Here is a 15,511-nt window from a genome sequence, read left to right as displayed (position 1 = left end):
ACCTGAAGGGGCTTCGGTTGGGTTGAAAGGAGAGCATGACCTCCCCATAACTAGGTCTTTCCTGCCACCAGAAGGATCAGGTGTGACCTTTTCTCAGCAGCCTCCCCAGACACTCACCCCCAACCATTTGGAATAATTGGATCATAGAAAATGCAATAAGGTAATTCCTATTAAATGAGAAATTATTCAAAGAACTCAAGGCTGCATATCATTCCAAACCATAGTTTTAAAACAATGTTTGAACTATTTATTTTCTCAAGGAAACTGGTGTGTTAGTATCATTTAAAAAAAACAAAAAACACAAGTATTTTTAGTTTGTTCTTTCTGACCTAAAGAAACACCTACCACATGCTTCACATGTCTAGCAAGAAAAAGTGTAGTGAGCCAGGCAGATGAGGTAGAATCTGACGCTTTCAGACTCAAGTCTAGCTGACTTAACCAACATCAGGTGCTACAGATAAACAACCAAAAAGATGTTAAATTATGTATTTTTCAGGCCTGGTGTCAACTGATTACAGGCATCTGTTTTGTCAAAGAAAGGAAGTTAAACAAGTGATGGAGATGTACAAACCACAAAAGGAAGCAGTGACAGGAAAATAAACCTAGAAAGAGAAGCCACTTTATTTTTATAATTGCATCAACAGATTGAAGGTGGGTGTCTCAATGGAAGAACAAGATATTCTAATACAGAAATGATTAAACTTACCTGTGAGTGTAAGAAGCAACATAGATGTGATGTTGATGAGACAGCATTGTGGAGAGAAAGGAGATGCTGAAATTGTATTATGTCATTCTTGAGACTGAATTGTATTCGATTACAGAAAATATCAAGTGTGAATGTTCATTCTGAAAGGCCCAGTCAGTGTTTCATATTTCTAAACCAAGAATAGACAGCGATACCTAGCTTGGCAAAGAAAAGTGTATGTTTTTAAGGCATTGGTCTTATTGGATTAACAGGGGAAAACTGAAACTATACTTTCCAGAATATTCTATCTCTCAGGATGTATATAGGAGTGACTTCTGAAATTCCTTAATAAAGCTAATAATTGTAACATATATTTTGAGACTTTTTTTTAGCCTAACAATATCCCTTTTTTATTTGATATTGTCAACTTTGAATAGTTTTGAAGGAACAGCTGTGAGACCATGGTAAGCAACATTGATCTGTGCAAAGTAAATCCTTAGAGATAACTGTATCAGAATGTTAAGGGTGAATCCATTTCCAAGCTAAAGAGCTTGAAAATTTAGATCTTGTTCATTGGGTATGCACTTTTCCTGTAGAACTTTTATGTTACACCATCAGCTATCATGCAAGATGTTTCTTAACTCTACTGTTCTGAACTTGATTAGCAATTCATATTATCTACAGTATTCATTCTGAGACGTTCTCTCTCTCTTATTAATTACATGACACTGATTTTCTACTGTCTTATTCTGGAACATTTTATAGTGACTATCTCTGACTATTCTTATTCTGACACCAGCAACCATTCTTTGTTTATTTTCCCTGTCAACATTGATTTCTATTCAATAACTTACATGATTCCCTTCCAGTATAATGTGTAAGTCTTATCTGAACATAAAGTATATTTCTTAACCTGGTTTATTAATACACATACTTTTCCAGGTGACAATATATTCTAGAGATCTCTCCATAGTCATACATAGAGATTTTATTTGGACATAATTGAAATATAACATTTGTTTCAAGTGCAAAACATAATGATTCAATATTTTTATATTTAGTGAAATGATGACTACAATAAGTACAGTTAACATCCATCACCACACATAGTTAGTAGGACCCTTTTTCTGGAGAATCCCATGGACCAAGGAGCCTGGAGGGCTACTCTCCATAGGGTTGCAAAGAGTCGGACATGACTGAAGCAACTCAGCACACACACGCACACACAGGCATCATCTTCCTTCTTAACCTTCTTCTTCCTGTTCTGAGAACTGAAAAAGCTTCTTTGGCCTTGACGATCACTTCTCTGTAGTTGACTACCAAGCCTATATTATAATTGTTACTTCTCTACCAAAGCATAAGACTGTTAAGTAGAAAGTTAGGCATCAACAAGGAGGGGCAGCCTCGCAGATTCAAGCTGATCTTTAAACCCCATCTCAGACAGCTTCCAATGCAGCCCAGCGGAGCTCACAGACATGCTACAAAATAACCACAGGGACTTTTCCAACTCAGGCACAGGTGCCCTAGGCACACAATGTATACAATCTAACCACAGGGGCTTCGCCAACTCCTGGACACGTGCCTTTGATCACCGCTGTGTTCTCCAGTGACCTTAGACAGCCAGAAGCCCATTAAGTATTCATAAATATTCTATATATACGTATATCTGATATAACAGACTGAATTATGGGAAAAGCATGCACAATAGAGCCTGTTGTTATATAGCTTGCAACTGTCAATCCAGTCAGTCAGTCCCCACCTGCCTAGATGAATGTGTAAAAGCCCTCTCTTGAAAACCCCCATACCTCATCCTTCTGAAGCCAGTGCCTCTCTTGGCTTGGCCCACCTCTCCCTTGAGGTATTATTTCTCGTCTTTCCTTAATAAACTTGTTTTTGCCACATGTAAGGCCTCAGATTCTTCATGTCCTTACTAAGAGCCAAGATCCACAAAGAAGGATCCTCTTTGGCCCTCCCAAGACTGGTAACAAGACCACATTTTATTTTTTACTTGAGCGGTACATTTGCATTTAAACATTAACATGTGAAAGACACTCTCAAATATTTGTTGAACAAATATGATCCCAGTTCCTTTTTTCTTTATGACACCTCATTCAGTTATGGAATGCCATCGTTTCTGCCTTCAGAGTCTCAAAGTGATGACCACGTTTTGGTTTCTATTCTTGCTATCACCAACTCTTCAATATCTCCTGCATGGAGATATTATAAAAGTATTATAAAAAAGATATTATAAAGAAACTTCTAGTCTCCAAGTCGTTCTCAATTGAAACAAGTTCCGTTTCTGCTGTAACTGGTGTCTCTCCGGGACAGCTCTCGCACATGGCCGAGCCTCAGGAGCTCCCCCCGCTCTTCAGAACCAGAAACTGTCTTACACCAGGTCTCAGCAGCCTCCCCAACTTAGTCTCATGTCCTTTACTTCCGTACCTGGGCGTCTTTATCAAAATAGACCGCTCAGCCTCTAAACACTGTCTCAACTTTGAGAACTCGATTCTGTTTTTGCTAGAACCTTCTGGAATGTCACCATCTCCTTGCCGCTTACTGTCCTTCAGATTGCTGCCCTGTCAACAATCCAGCCATCCCTCACAGTATACTCTAAATGATCCTTTCTTTAAGAAAGGTTTCCTGTTCTTTGCATGGAACAGCATCTCCAGGAATGAATCTCTGTAACGTTTGGTTACATGACACCACATACCAATGTATGCTTGGTATTTTATTCATCTATGAAATCCTTCTAGATGCACAACTAAACTGCAATCTCCTTGTAGACTAGAAGACAATTCATACATTTTAATGATGTGGGTCACTGAGGAGAGGCTTTGCTTAACAGATAAATTCTTTTCGTTTTAATTGAACACAGTCATGTGCAACATGCTGCACATCGCTGATCACTGAATTCAATTTGGGGAACACAATTTGGGTTTTAAGTCCAAAATTAAAACAAGTAATTTCTAAAGAATGGGGTATTCTTACCAACAAATAAGGCAAACACAAGTTGCTCCTTGAAGTGATTATGGACATGACTAAAAACATAACAGAAAGCCATAAACAGGCTGCAGTGACTTCGGGCAAATGCGGAGCAGCTGGAGCCCAAGGCCTTGCCGTCTCACTCTCCTCAGGGGAGGCTACACAAGTCCTGTTCCGCCTGGGGCTGCAGACAACATGCTCATCTCCTGCTCAGGACCGGCTTTGTGCTACTGACTCCAAAAACTCTAAATACTTCTGAGTCATGGCTTTGACTTTCATCCCCAAATTCTATTTTGTACTATAATAAATATGCAAATGCTAAAAGAATGGACTGTGTCAAGAGAGAGTGGCTAACAAGGCACAAGGGACCTGAGGCTGAAGTATGAGAGGAGGTTTGATTTGACAATAGGGAGAGTGCAGAAGGCATTTCAGGAAAGTGATGAAACATGGGGCTGAAAGGAACAGAGGAGAAAATGTTTGAAGAGAAAGGGTAAGAAGTCAGTAACTCTTCAAGGCACATTTTTCCTGAACAAAAATAATTTTAATGCAAATAATAGTAAGATATAGCCACACTGAGGTAATTGACAATAATAATAGTTTAAAAATATATTTAAAATTCAGATTTTTACTAAAAAATACATCAATCACTTACCTATTCAGTATATTTAGAACATATATAGTATATTTAGAATACAAAAGTTTGATAAACTGAGGAAGACTGACATTTAAGTCTCTCTGTAGACATCAATGTTTCATATTCATTCATTTAGGGTAATTATATAAGCTATTTAATAGTGTTTACTAAGTGCTCACTACATTTTATTTGTTATAACTTATCATTTGTCTATTTGAATATCATACACGTGACATACAAAAAATATTCAATTACCTTATAAATTCTTTGGCTTGTTTAACATCTCTCTTCATAGAATATTTTCCCCAAGTCTTGTGTTAATAAACTTCTTGCGGTCACAAGTCTTTTGAGAAATGGATCAGGGCAATGGACCTCTTCCCTCCCACAATGAACATGCTACTTTTATACCGAAAAGTTCATAGATTTTTAGCATGTAAGAGCATTTCAGTTATCAAAAATTGTTACAGGTAGGGACACTTATCAGATAAAAGGAGCTTCAAAAGTTTTCATTTGAATTATTTCAGAAGAAAATCTAAATCTTCCTAAGCCACGTCAGTCATTTTCCTGTCATCTTAATCGATTACAGGAACTTCTATCCTGATAAACCGTGCTGCTCCCATAGCCAGTATCAGCTCCACCGTGCTAGCTTCTTTCAGATTTTCTTTTTCATCACCTCAGCTATTCTATTTGCTATGTATGTGATCCTAACAGCACCATCTCTGCTCCTAAACCCTTCTACCTACACCAGGAACCAGGAAAAACAGAAATACTGAACCTATATTTAAAGTTGAAATAAACTAAGCTATCAGCAAGATTCTGAGACTCTTAATCATATGGTCTTTTTTTTTTATATGTGGTGATCAACTTTTTTTTTTTTTCCCTCAAGAGCTTATCTTTATTCCCAGAAAAGTGAGGCGGCTGTGCATACAGGCTTTATAAAAAATATATATATATAATCTCCGAAAATATGATGATCTTTTAAAGTTCTTTGTGGAGTCTTACTCTAACATACTAAACAAAAATAGCCAGAAGGAATAAGCAAACTTTATTAGTTACTACTTTATTTTTCACTTACATGCTGTGTGTGTGTGTGTGTTTGGGGGCCTGCAGGCATGTGTGTGTAAAGTTCCATGTTGAATAATTAATATTTGGATTTGGGATATAAAATGAATGCTAACTCACACATTTCACAATTTGTCACTGCAAAATATTCTCTCTGGGTGTCCTTGTCCTAAAACATTGAACATCCCTGACAAGACAGTATAGTCATGTTTTATACATACTAGTATCAAACATGATAACATGACAAATTTGAATAGTAAGTAATTATTATTGGCATCACCCAACTTGATATAATCAGGTTGTGATGGCTAATTTTATGTGTCAATGCCCAGATGGCTGGTCAAACAACATTTCTGGGTGTGTCTGTGAGTGTATTTCTGACAGAGACTAGGATTTGAATCAGCGGACTAAGTACAGATCTCCCTTACCAATGCAGGTGGGCATCATACCATCCACTGTGGGCCTGAATGGAACAAAAAGGCAGAGGAAGGGAGAATGTGTTTTCTGTTTAAGCAGGGACATTCATCATCTCTTACCCTTAGACTCCAGCACTCCTGATTCCCAGGTCTCTAAATTCAAACTGGGACTTACACCATCGGCCTTCTTAGTCCTCAAGCCTTCAGGTTTGGACTAGAACAACACCGCCATCTTTCCTGGCCTCCAGCTTGCATAGGAAGATCTCAAAACTTCTCAGCCTCTGAAACTGCATGAACCAGTCTCCCAAAATAAATCAATTTCCATGTATCTACATATATCCTACTGATTCTGTTTATCTGGAGTATTATGACTAATATATGGATATTCTTTGGAAAAATCTTAAATATTATTGAGGATAACCTTCTTCTGGTCATCAAACAACAGTTAAGTCAGTTCCTGTGCTAGTATTTGGAAAAATAACAATGAATAAAATCTCTTCTGGTAGTGTAACAAGTGGGGGATATTTATGCACAGGACAGAAGGCCAGACAACCACACTGTCCTTACACAAGGCTGAAGGCAATATAGGATGATACTGCTTTTATTTGCAACATTAAACTGTTTTGAGTTACCAGGCTTAATATACTTCTTTAATAATGATAAAGGAAGTAGGCGAATCTAGGTAAAGCTTAATTTTAATACAAAAAATATACAAATTTTTCAAAAAATCAATTTGGTAAGTCAAAAGAAAGGTAAAGGGGAATAAATATCTGCAATTGATGGCTATTTTTGGAATTTTTGTTGTAAATAATACAAGTAATACAGGGAATTTGACATGCTGCTATTCAAACAGCCTAATTACTAGACTCCGAGACTGGCTCTGTTTTTTAAAGTTTTCTTCCAAACACATTCTGAATCAGTGCCATGTTTTGATCTGATAATACTTTTAGTCAGTAATGCATTTTAGAATTAGATGTTAACATTTACAAAAATCAAGAAAACAATAGCTCTTTGCCTTTACCCTTTAGTTGCAAATTGTCCAATTTTGCATAGCAGACTTCCTGGTTCCTTCTTCCCCTCAAAAGTCACAGTCCCTTAGATGAGTGGTTCCATCTTGAGTGATCGGCAACCCCAAAATCTCTCTAGGGTTTTCCTTTCGTGTGCCCCAAATTCACAGCCCAACATGGCACCCCTTTCCCCCAGAGACATTAACTTTCCTCTCTTTGCCCAGGTACTTTTGAATGTATATTTAATTTGAATTTTCTCTGATTTCTGAATTTATCCTACTGAAAGATACTATTTCCAGTCATTTTTTTTTTCTCATTGCCCATAGCAAAGACTGCGTCCTTCACCCCTGAAGCAGTACAAGGTGCTAGACACGAACTCTGGGGAGAAGTCTGGGGTCTCCACCACCTCTGCAAACTGGACTAAGACATAAGTCTAACTCATAAGACATAAGTCTAAGCCCAGGTTCAATTACAGGGTCGGGAAGATCCCCTGGAGAAGGAAATGGCAACCCACTCCAGTATTCTTGCCTGGAAAATCCTATGGACAGAGGAGCCTCGTGGGCTACAGTCCAAGGTATCTTGAAGAGTCGGACGTGACTGTGCAACTAACACTTTCAATTTCTTTCTAACCCATAAGACCTCAAGCTGCATAAAGATGGCCTGAGGGCAGGAAACCCTCTCCAGACCTTTGAGTATTCCACTACACAGGTTCTTCTCAACTGCAGAATATTCCCGGTAGTCAGCTATTACTTGTTACAAGTTGAGGCTACCCTGCTGGAAGATATCTCAGAGTCAAATGAGTCCCTGTAGTTCTAAACGACCTTCAAGAATAGAATGAACCACCACGCCATAATCATAAGGAAGTTATTTTCTGTATCAGTTGAACTCCCCTAGTTAATGCCTCTACCAAGTTAGGTGTCTTTCTGATCTGCAAACTAAAACTTACATACCCTGTGAATATGAATATGAGGTAAGATATCTGCATTTAAGCACATCATCACCTACAGTCAGGGGTCTTTATGTGAAGACTGCAAAAACATGACAAATGAAAGAAAATGGGAGTCCCAGTCACATCATGAGAGGAAACCTGAAAGAAACAGAACTGTAAGAAGTGCTGCAGTGAAACTGGGGGACATGTGTCTCTCTCAGTTCTGGTTCCTCAGTGTGTGTGCCCAGCAGTGGGATTGCTGGGTTGTACGGCAGTTCTATTTCCAGGTTTTTAAGGAATCTTTACAATAGCCAGGACATGGAAGCAACCTAGATGTCCATCGGCAGACAAATGGATAAGAAAGCCGTGGTACATATACACAATGGAATATTGCTCAGCCATTAAAAAGAATGCATTTGAATCAGTTCTAATGAGGTGGATGAAACTGGAGCCCATTATACAGAGTGAAGTAAGTCAGAAAGAAAAAACACCAATACAGTATATTAATGCATATATATGGAATTTAGAAAGATGGTAACAATGACCCTATATGCAAGACAGCAAAAGAGACACAGATGTAAAGAACAGACTGTTAGACTCTGTGGGAGAAGGCGAGGGTAGGATGATCTGAGAGAATAGCACTGAAACATGTACATTATCATATGCGAAACAGATCGCCAGTCCAGGTTTGATGCATGAGACAGGGTGCTCAGGGCTGGTGCACTGGGACGACCCTGAGGGATGGGATGGGGAGGGAGATGGGAGGGGGATTCAGGATGGGGAACACATGAACACCCATGGCTGATTCATGTCAATGTATGGCAAAAACCACCACAATATTGTAAAGTAATCAGTCTCCAATTAAAAAAAAAAGAAAACTGTAAACCTGTATTCACTCAATGCATATACTATTTAGGAAGAATATTTCTTTGCTTTTGCAGTTTTTCTTTTAACCACAAAGAGAAATGTGCCATTCAGTTAACGTAACTGCCAGAGGCAACAGCAGCAAACGGACCTGTGGTTTTGCTTCTCTGTGTAACGTCTCCTTATGAGAGACAGTGTCATAGGCGGCGAAAGGAGGAAAGATGCTTCCATTCTACCTCTGCTAATATTACAGATCTACTACAGAGGGATCCGAGAGACGCACGGTGTCCTATGACTCACTCAAGAAAACTTCAGTGGCAGCAGCACCGTGACGACGACCCTAAAGGTCTCTGAACTGGCGTCCCACCCCCATGGAGACTGAGCACTCCCTTGGGACAGCCAGCAAGAAAGTGGCTCCGCATCTTCCAGAACAGTGTTCAGAAGCCCGCGAAGGTTTATTCTTTATATAATCACATAGCATATACTATACGCTATATATTTTCAACATGAGATTGGACAGTAATAAACGCTTGGCATATTTCTGTGCAGATAAATACAAGCAGGCCTTTGTAAATGTATACATGCACACATATGCGTGCAAGTGTGCATGTGTATGTGTGTGTAACACATATGCTGTTTGGCCCATCAAAAAATCAGACATGAGGTATCCATAATACATTATCCACATTACTCAAAGATATGAACAATGGGTATCACACTTAGAAATATATGGCTCAGATACCTGCAATGTTTTTTTAAAATTTCAGTAAGATTTTGGAAAAACATCCTATTTCTTACCTACATTTCCAGTCATTAAGTATGAATTCTGAAAGTCCATCATCCCCATTCCAACAATGTGTATAAAATCTTCAATCACCTGCATTAACTCTATCGACCCTGGATAAATCTACAAAAGTAAGCAAAGGTTAGATGGAACAAAAAGAAATCTATATAACAGAAAACATAATGAATTAAAAAATGACACAATGAAACCATAAATGTTAGCAAAGCTGTAATTTTTTTTACTTCTTATGTTTATTAATTTTATTTATTAATTTATTTTTTAAACCATCTAATAGTTGTATTTCTTGAACTAGTAGTTGAAAATGACACCAAACATCACACAGCAAGAACTCTGGAGATGATATGATGCCATGATTAACACTTCATAAATCTAAGAAACTCACGATATCTAACATATTGTACATTTAGAAGTAGTATGTCTTCACTTTTGATGGCCTCCTTTCCTCACTTAATTAAAACATAGAACAACCACTGAAATTTGAGGGTTTTTAACTTTTTTTTTTTTTAACTTGGGATCTATATGATGAACCCTGAGAGGGAAAAAAAACAATTATCAATACCATCATAAATATTTACATACTGTGAAGTTCAGTGCAAAATAACTATCTTGGGAGAGACACTTATTTCTAATAATTATGATAGCTACTGTATGAATAATAATGCTGGAAACACTTGCAAGATCATAACGGCTCCAGTGTCTGTACATGCACAAGGTACCCAACACCAGACGCCTCCCCACACTGGAAACATGTGCATGCTTGCTAACAGATGACCTGATTCAGGCAACAGCTCATAACGAGTGGAGTGTCAGGTCCATTTGAAGACATGTGAATTTTAGTGTGTGTAACCCATCATGCTGAAGAATTCAGCCTGCATTATATAGTCATATTAAAGCAGAAGGTCTTTTGAAGTTAGGTTCATTTCTTTTAGTCATTCAGCTTCACTGCAGCTTCTAGCCATAAAAAAGTTAAGTGGATTAGAGAGTCTTAGTGGCTTCCTATTCACAAAGGCTTGAGCAGAAGAGGAGGACACACTCTGATTAGCAGAAAGACAGGTCGAGCAGGGTGGCCAGTAGAACGGTATGTATGTTTCACAGGAACTGTGGCTCACCAATCCAAAAATCAGACACTTCAAATGCATCATAGACTTACACATAGCTGAGGACATGAACAATGCCTGTTAGTTCAAAATGTACAGCACAGATAGCTGTAATTTTTTTAATTATGGGAAGATTTGGGGATAAATGCTATTTCATTCCTATAGTTACAGTCATAAACTATGAATTCTGACAGTTCATCACCCCATTCCAAAAATGTACAGGACATTTCCATCAGCTCCAAACTTCCTCCTGCTACTGTATTTTTTCTTCTGTTTTTGTGTAGGTGTATGTGTCTATGAGTATGTGTAGTATGTGTAAATACACATTAAATAGAAGAGGCTTAATTCTCCCTGTTGAAAATAGAGAAGAGACTCCCTGTCTAACTAACCCCTTGTTCCCCTCCCTTTTCTTAGGAGCATTTACTTTAGAAAATGTTGTTGTTCAGTTGCTAAGTTGTGTCTGACACTTTGCAACCCCATGGACTGCAGCACACCAGGCTTCCCTGTCCTTCACTATTTCCTGGGGCTTGATGAAATTCATGTCCATTGAACCGGTGATGCTATCTTAACCATCTCATCCTCTGTGCCCTCTTCTTTTGCCTTCAGTCTTTCCCAGCATCAGGATCTTTTCTAGTGAGTCAGCTCTTGGCCTCAGGTGGCCAAAAGCATTGGAGTATTAGAAAATGAGTAATTGTTAAATCCTTTCTATGTCTTCTCTGAAATGTATGTAAACATTTTTGAAAGCTAAATAGCTTCTTCCCAACTTAAAGAACCAGGGATGTCTCTCAGTGGAAAGTGGTCATCAAGGAAGGCCTATCTTGCACTGCTGTCGGGGGTGGGGAGGATCTTAATTCAGAGTTGCAAAACTGTCTGCAGGCATTAAGATACAAGAGCTTATTTTTCCTTTAGATAAAGTCAATTAAATAACAAGATGGTCACCCGAATTATCAAGTGAATTTAGGATGAACTGCCTGTGACAAATGGTGTCATCAAGTCCTCTTAAGCAAGAACTAGTTACTGTTTATCTTGAGGACAGAGTGTAATGACTTGCATCTGGCTTGGCTGTTTGAAAGGGTGAAGTTACTCTGTATCTTTTAGTGGACTGTCTGTGATGGGCACCACATTCTGGCTTAATGCTTGTTCAATAATAAAACTGCTTTCTTTCTCATCTACCTTTGGGGAGAGGTTTTCTAGGGTGGCAGGAGATTTTGTTTGTAGCAGATTTTGTTTTGTTTATATTTTTCAAGGAGATTTCAAATATCATAGAACAAGGGCTGTTTTTGTTTTTGGTTTTTTTTTCTGTAAAGGGTCAGAGAACAGCTCTGTGGGTCATGGGGTGTCTGTTGTTCCAATACCCAGCTGTGTCCTTGCTGTACCAGATCAGCCACAGATCCAGTGACTATGCTCCCAAACTATTTACAAAATAGGTGTCAGGCTGGATTTGCACCAATGGTCACAGTTTGCACACTCCTGTAGAGACACACGAGCTTTCAGTATAACAAAGAAATGCCAATCGTAATATCATGATTGAAAATGACCTGTCCATTCCAACTACTATATTGGTCTATAAAACAGTGCTGTGTAAAATGCAGCCTTTTTTTCCTCTACTTCAGTATCCTGAGGTTTTGGGCTTCCCTGGTGGCTCAGATAGTAAAGAATCCACCTGTATGAAGATGTAGGTTCGATCCCTGGCTTGTGACGATCCCCTGGAGAAGGGAATGGCAAGCCACTCCAATATTCTTGTCTGGAGAATTCCAGAGACAGAGGAGCCTTGCAGGTTGCAGCGCAAAGAGTTGGGCATGACTGAATGACAAATATATATACTGTGGTTGTATAGGATGCTGTAGTTAAACATAATTTGGTCCTTCATAACTGGGGCTGATGTGCCATAAACAAATTCTGAAATGACACTGTTTATTGTCCAAACGTGTGAATTCTTGATGGCAAAACCCTTCTGGCTTCAATATTCACCATTTTATGCAGCTAGTTTTCCCAGTGCACCCAGAGCTATGTTTTATTGAGCTATTCCTTTAAAATGGATAAATGATTCTCTTTGTAGATTTTAAACAGCTCTTATTTTCAAAGAGTTCACTCTTTAGTGTCAAAAACCTGTAGATTTTTTTATTATGTGGGTGCATTTATGACAACACTGCTACAAAATAGTTGATTTATTTCAACTAGTTGTTTCAAAGAAGCATTAAAGATAATCACTACTGAAAATATATTTAAAAGATAAGAATATAGCTAACTCAAAATCACAAGTAAATAGGGAGATTATGAATTCAGGATTTTCCATTGACAAAAGGTTCTGCCACTGTTCATTAATTGTTCAAGTTGGGATCTCATAGTAAATAATCCATCTGATGAATTGCAGTCTTGTTTTAAATAGGGTAGTATACATTTGATCTAAATATATCCATAGTGAATAGTCACCAGCCTTCTACAAAGATGCACTCCGCCTTTGCAGTGTATTCTACAGAGAGACATCATTTTCTCACAGTGAGTGAAGGAGGTCCTCCTCTAGAAGGAAGCCAAGGGCAAACATATAATTCAAAGTAGTAGGAAAAGATAGATTCAGGATCTTAGATTAAGGAGTGACTTTATTTTTTTTTTCTTGCCACGGCCAGAAGCACAGCACGTGTACCTGATAATGAGGTGGACACATGCTGGACTATTTTTAGAGTTCCTTTGATAACAGAAATAGTGAGCTTTACCGCTGAAGGCCTAGAGCATGATTACAAAAGGAAAAGCAGAGAGAAGAGCCCCCCTTAACCTCAGTAAATACTCTCATTCTCAATACTGCATTGCTGTCTTGGATTTTTTAACAAGGGTCAAGTATCAACAGAAAACTTAAAGATGCTTAAATTTCAGTTAAGCTAAACTTCCACAGGGTTTTTAAAAATATGCCTATTTTCCTTTTGTTAACTTCTAACCCATTTTTTCTGTGTTTGAGAAAAAATATTATTAACCGCGTGTTAGTAAGTATGGCACAAACAGCATTTTTAAATAATAACTAAACCAGTAAGGCTATTTGCTACAGTTATAATGCTTAGGAGAAAGAGAAAAAAGCAGAATACATTTTTTTTTAATGAGAATTCATTTTTACAACTCTTGGCTTTGAATCAACACACACATCTGTACACATAATTCCGATCACACATAAGATGGCAGTGAATAGAAATGATTTAACTCGTTACTACCCCACAGTTTACTTTGCAATATCTCCTTTTAGATTTGTGGTTTTCCCTGTAGTCTGTAGACAGGAAAGAAAATGATGGCTGAGCTGCACAGTCATTATCTGTTAGTATTTTAAAGTTAGATATTAAACCTACACCATTTTTTCACATTTTAAATATCATTCATTGCATAGATTGTTATGATAAAGGAGGTTACTTGTTTTCTCTAAAATTAGTATGAATAATCTAGAATGACTTAAATTTTTCATTGTACGCTCTTGGAATAGCAAGCCATTCCTTTTTTCATGGATTAAGAAGCTTGATTTAGGCACTTTCACTTTAAGTTCTGAAATAACCCGATCTTACCTGCTGTGCATCTTCCCATTTTTCCTTGTTGTCTTCATCAAGAAGGTTGCTAACTATTTGAAAGAAGTTCTGTAAATTAAATTAGATAAAAGATTTAATGTTACATGAGGGAGTATACTTGCTGACAACATCTATTTGGACTAATCATGCGCTGAAGGTCCAAACACTTTGCAATATTGCTCGATGACCCCAACATACTATCCTGGAAGATCTCTGAGGATTCCTCATGATCCTGGGATTTCTAGTGACCTTCATACATGCACCCACCTCAGAAGACATCAGAATAGATACAACACTTCTTTTCTCTCACGATTATTTGTCCCTGATTCTGCTGTCTCATGCCACCATGTGATTATTCCTTACAAAGAAGCCCTCTTTGCAAACACCTATAAGACAGTCCTATGTCTGTCTTATTCAAGTGGCCCACTTCCCAGGGGCCCACATTCACCTCTCACACAGCTGTGTCGAAGGGCATGACAGTGAATGCACAGCTGAGGACTGGAGCCTTCCTCAGTGGGCCCTGGCTCTGCCCTCTGTCCTAGCTATATTATTTTAACGGTCACAACTACATATCATAAAGATGGCATGCAATTCTTTAAGTAGCTGGTATGGAAAGTACTCAGTAAATCATAGCTGTTTTCAAATCCTTGCTTTTGATTCCCTTGTCCCTTGCAGCAAGTCAGAACCAAGCCATGAAGGGTCACGTGGTCCTGGGGATGTTCCACATCCTTGCCCTCCCCATGTCCCTGATGACCCGCTGGAAACCCGGTGATGGCATCGTGTCCTGGGAGTGCCCCCCACGAGTCTCAGGTCCCCTTTCCAGGCAGGCAGGCACCTTGCAGGGTTCACGTTCTGTGTCACACGCCCACAGGGGCTGCATTAGTGCCTGGTGCCTACACGAGGGATGGTTACCAAGGGTGGACCGCCCCGTCCTTTCATCTTCTCTCTGTCCTGAAGACACAGGGGCCAGGAGAGGAAAACCAGGGTGCCGGTGACGGGGTCATGGGAGGCCCGGGAAGTGCACAGTGAACCTGTGACATCTGCGTAAACTCCATGGATGGTGGTCCCTGCTGCTGCCCTCGGGGCCCACCTCTTCCAACTAGTCTGTCTGGAACTAGCAGGAACACTGCCTCACTGATCCACTCAATACATTCCCTTAGGAGAGGTCTCCCTTTGCCGGGTGGGGGTGAGAGCCAGAAGATTTTTTTACCTCCTTAGCCCTCCCCTCTCTCCAGCTAGCTTTTCAAAACAGGCTTTTATTCGAATTCTAAATAAATTCACCTGGGTGTTTTTAGAAGGAAAACAAAGCTGCTCCATCTCCTCCCGTGCTCTGAATCTGTTAGTCTATATTTAATTGCCCTATTTGTGCTATTTATTTGACTAGTTCCTGGCAATCACATGGTTGAAACATGTTTCCAGTCACAGCCTCAATAAAAGTTACAGAATATTTTATGCAACTCTTGGGGAAAAAAAAAAAAAAAAAAAGCAA

General features: G+C 38.9%; 1 protein-coding gene across 1 annotated transcript in view; it reads right to left on the bottom strand.

The window, feature by feature from the left end:
- The window catches only part of ADGRB3 (adhesion G protein-coupled receptor B3), an 840,391-nt gene that overhangs the window by 405,659 nt on the left and 419,221 nt on the right, over positions 1-15,511 (bottom strand). Inside the window, exons 12-13 of the mRNA XM_061131956.1 lie at positions 14,023-14,091; positions 9,377-9,485 (exon numbers count right to left, since the gene is read on the bottom strand). Of these exons, the coding sequence (XP_060987939.1) occupies positions 9,377-9,485; positions 14,023-14,091 (178 nt within the window). The remainder of the gene's footprint in view (positions 1-9,376; positions 9,486-14,022; positions 14,092-15,511) is intronic.

Source organism: Dama dama, chromosome 28 (assembly GCF_033118175.1).
Source record: "Dama dama isolate Ldn47 chromosome 28, ASM3311817v1, whole genome shotgun sequence".
Lineage (NCBI taxonomy): Eukaryota > Metazoa > Chordata > Mammalia > Artiodactyla > Cervidae > Dama > Dama dama.
Note: the sequence above shows the minus strand (reverse complement) of the source record. Positions and strands in the feature narration are given on the sequence as shown.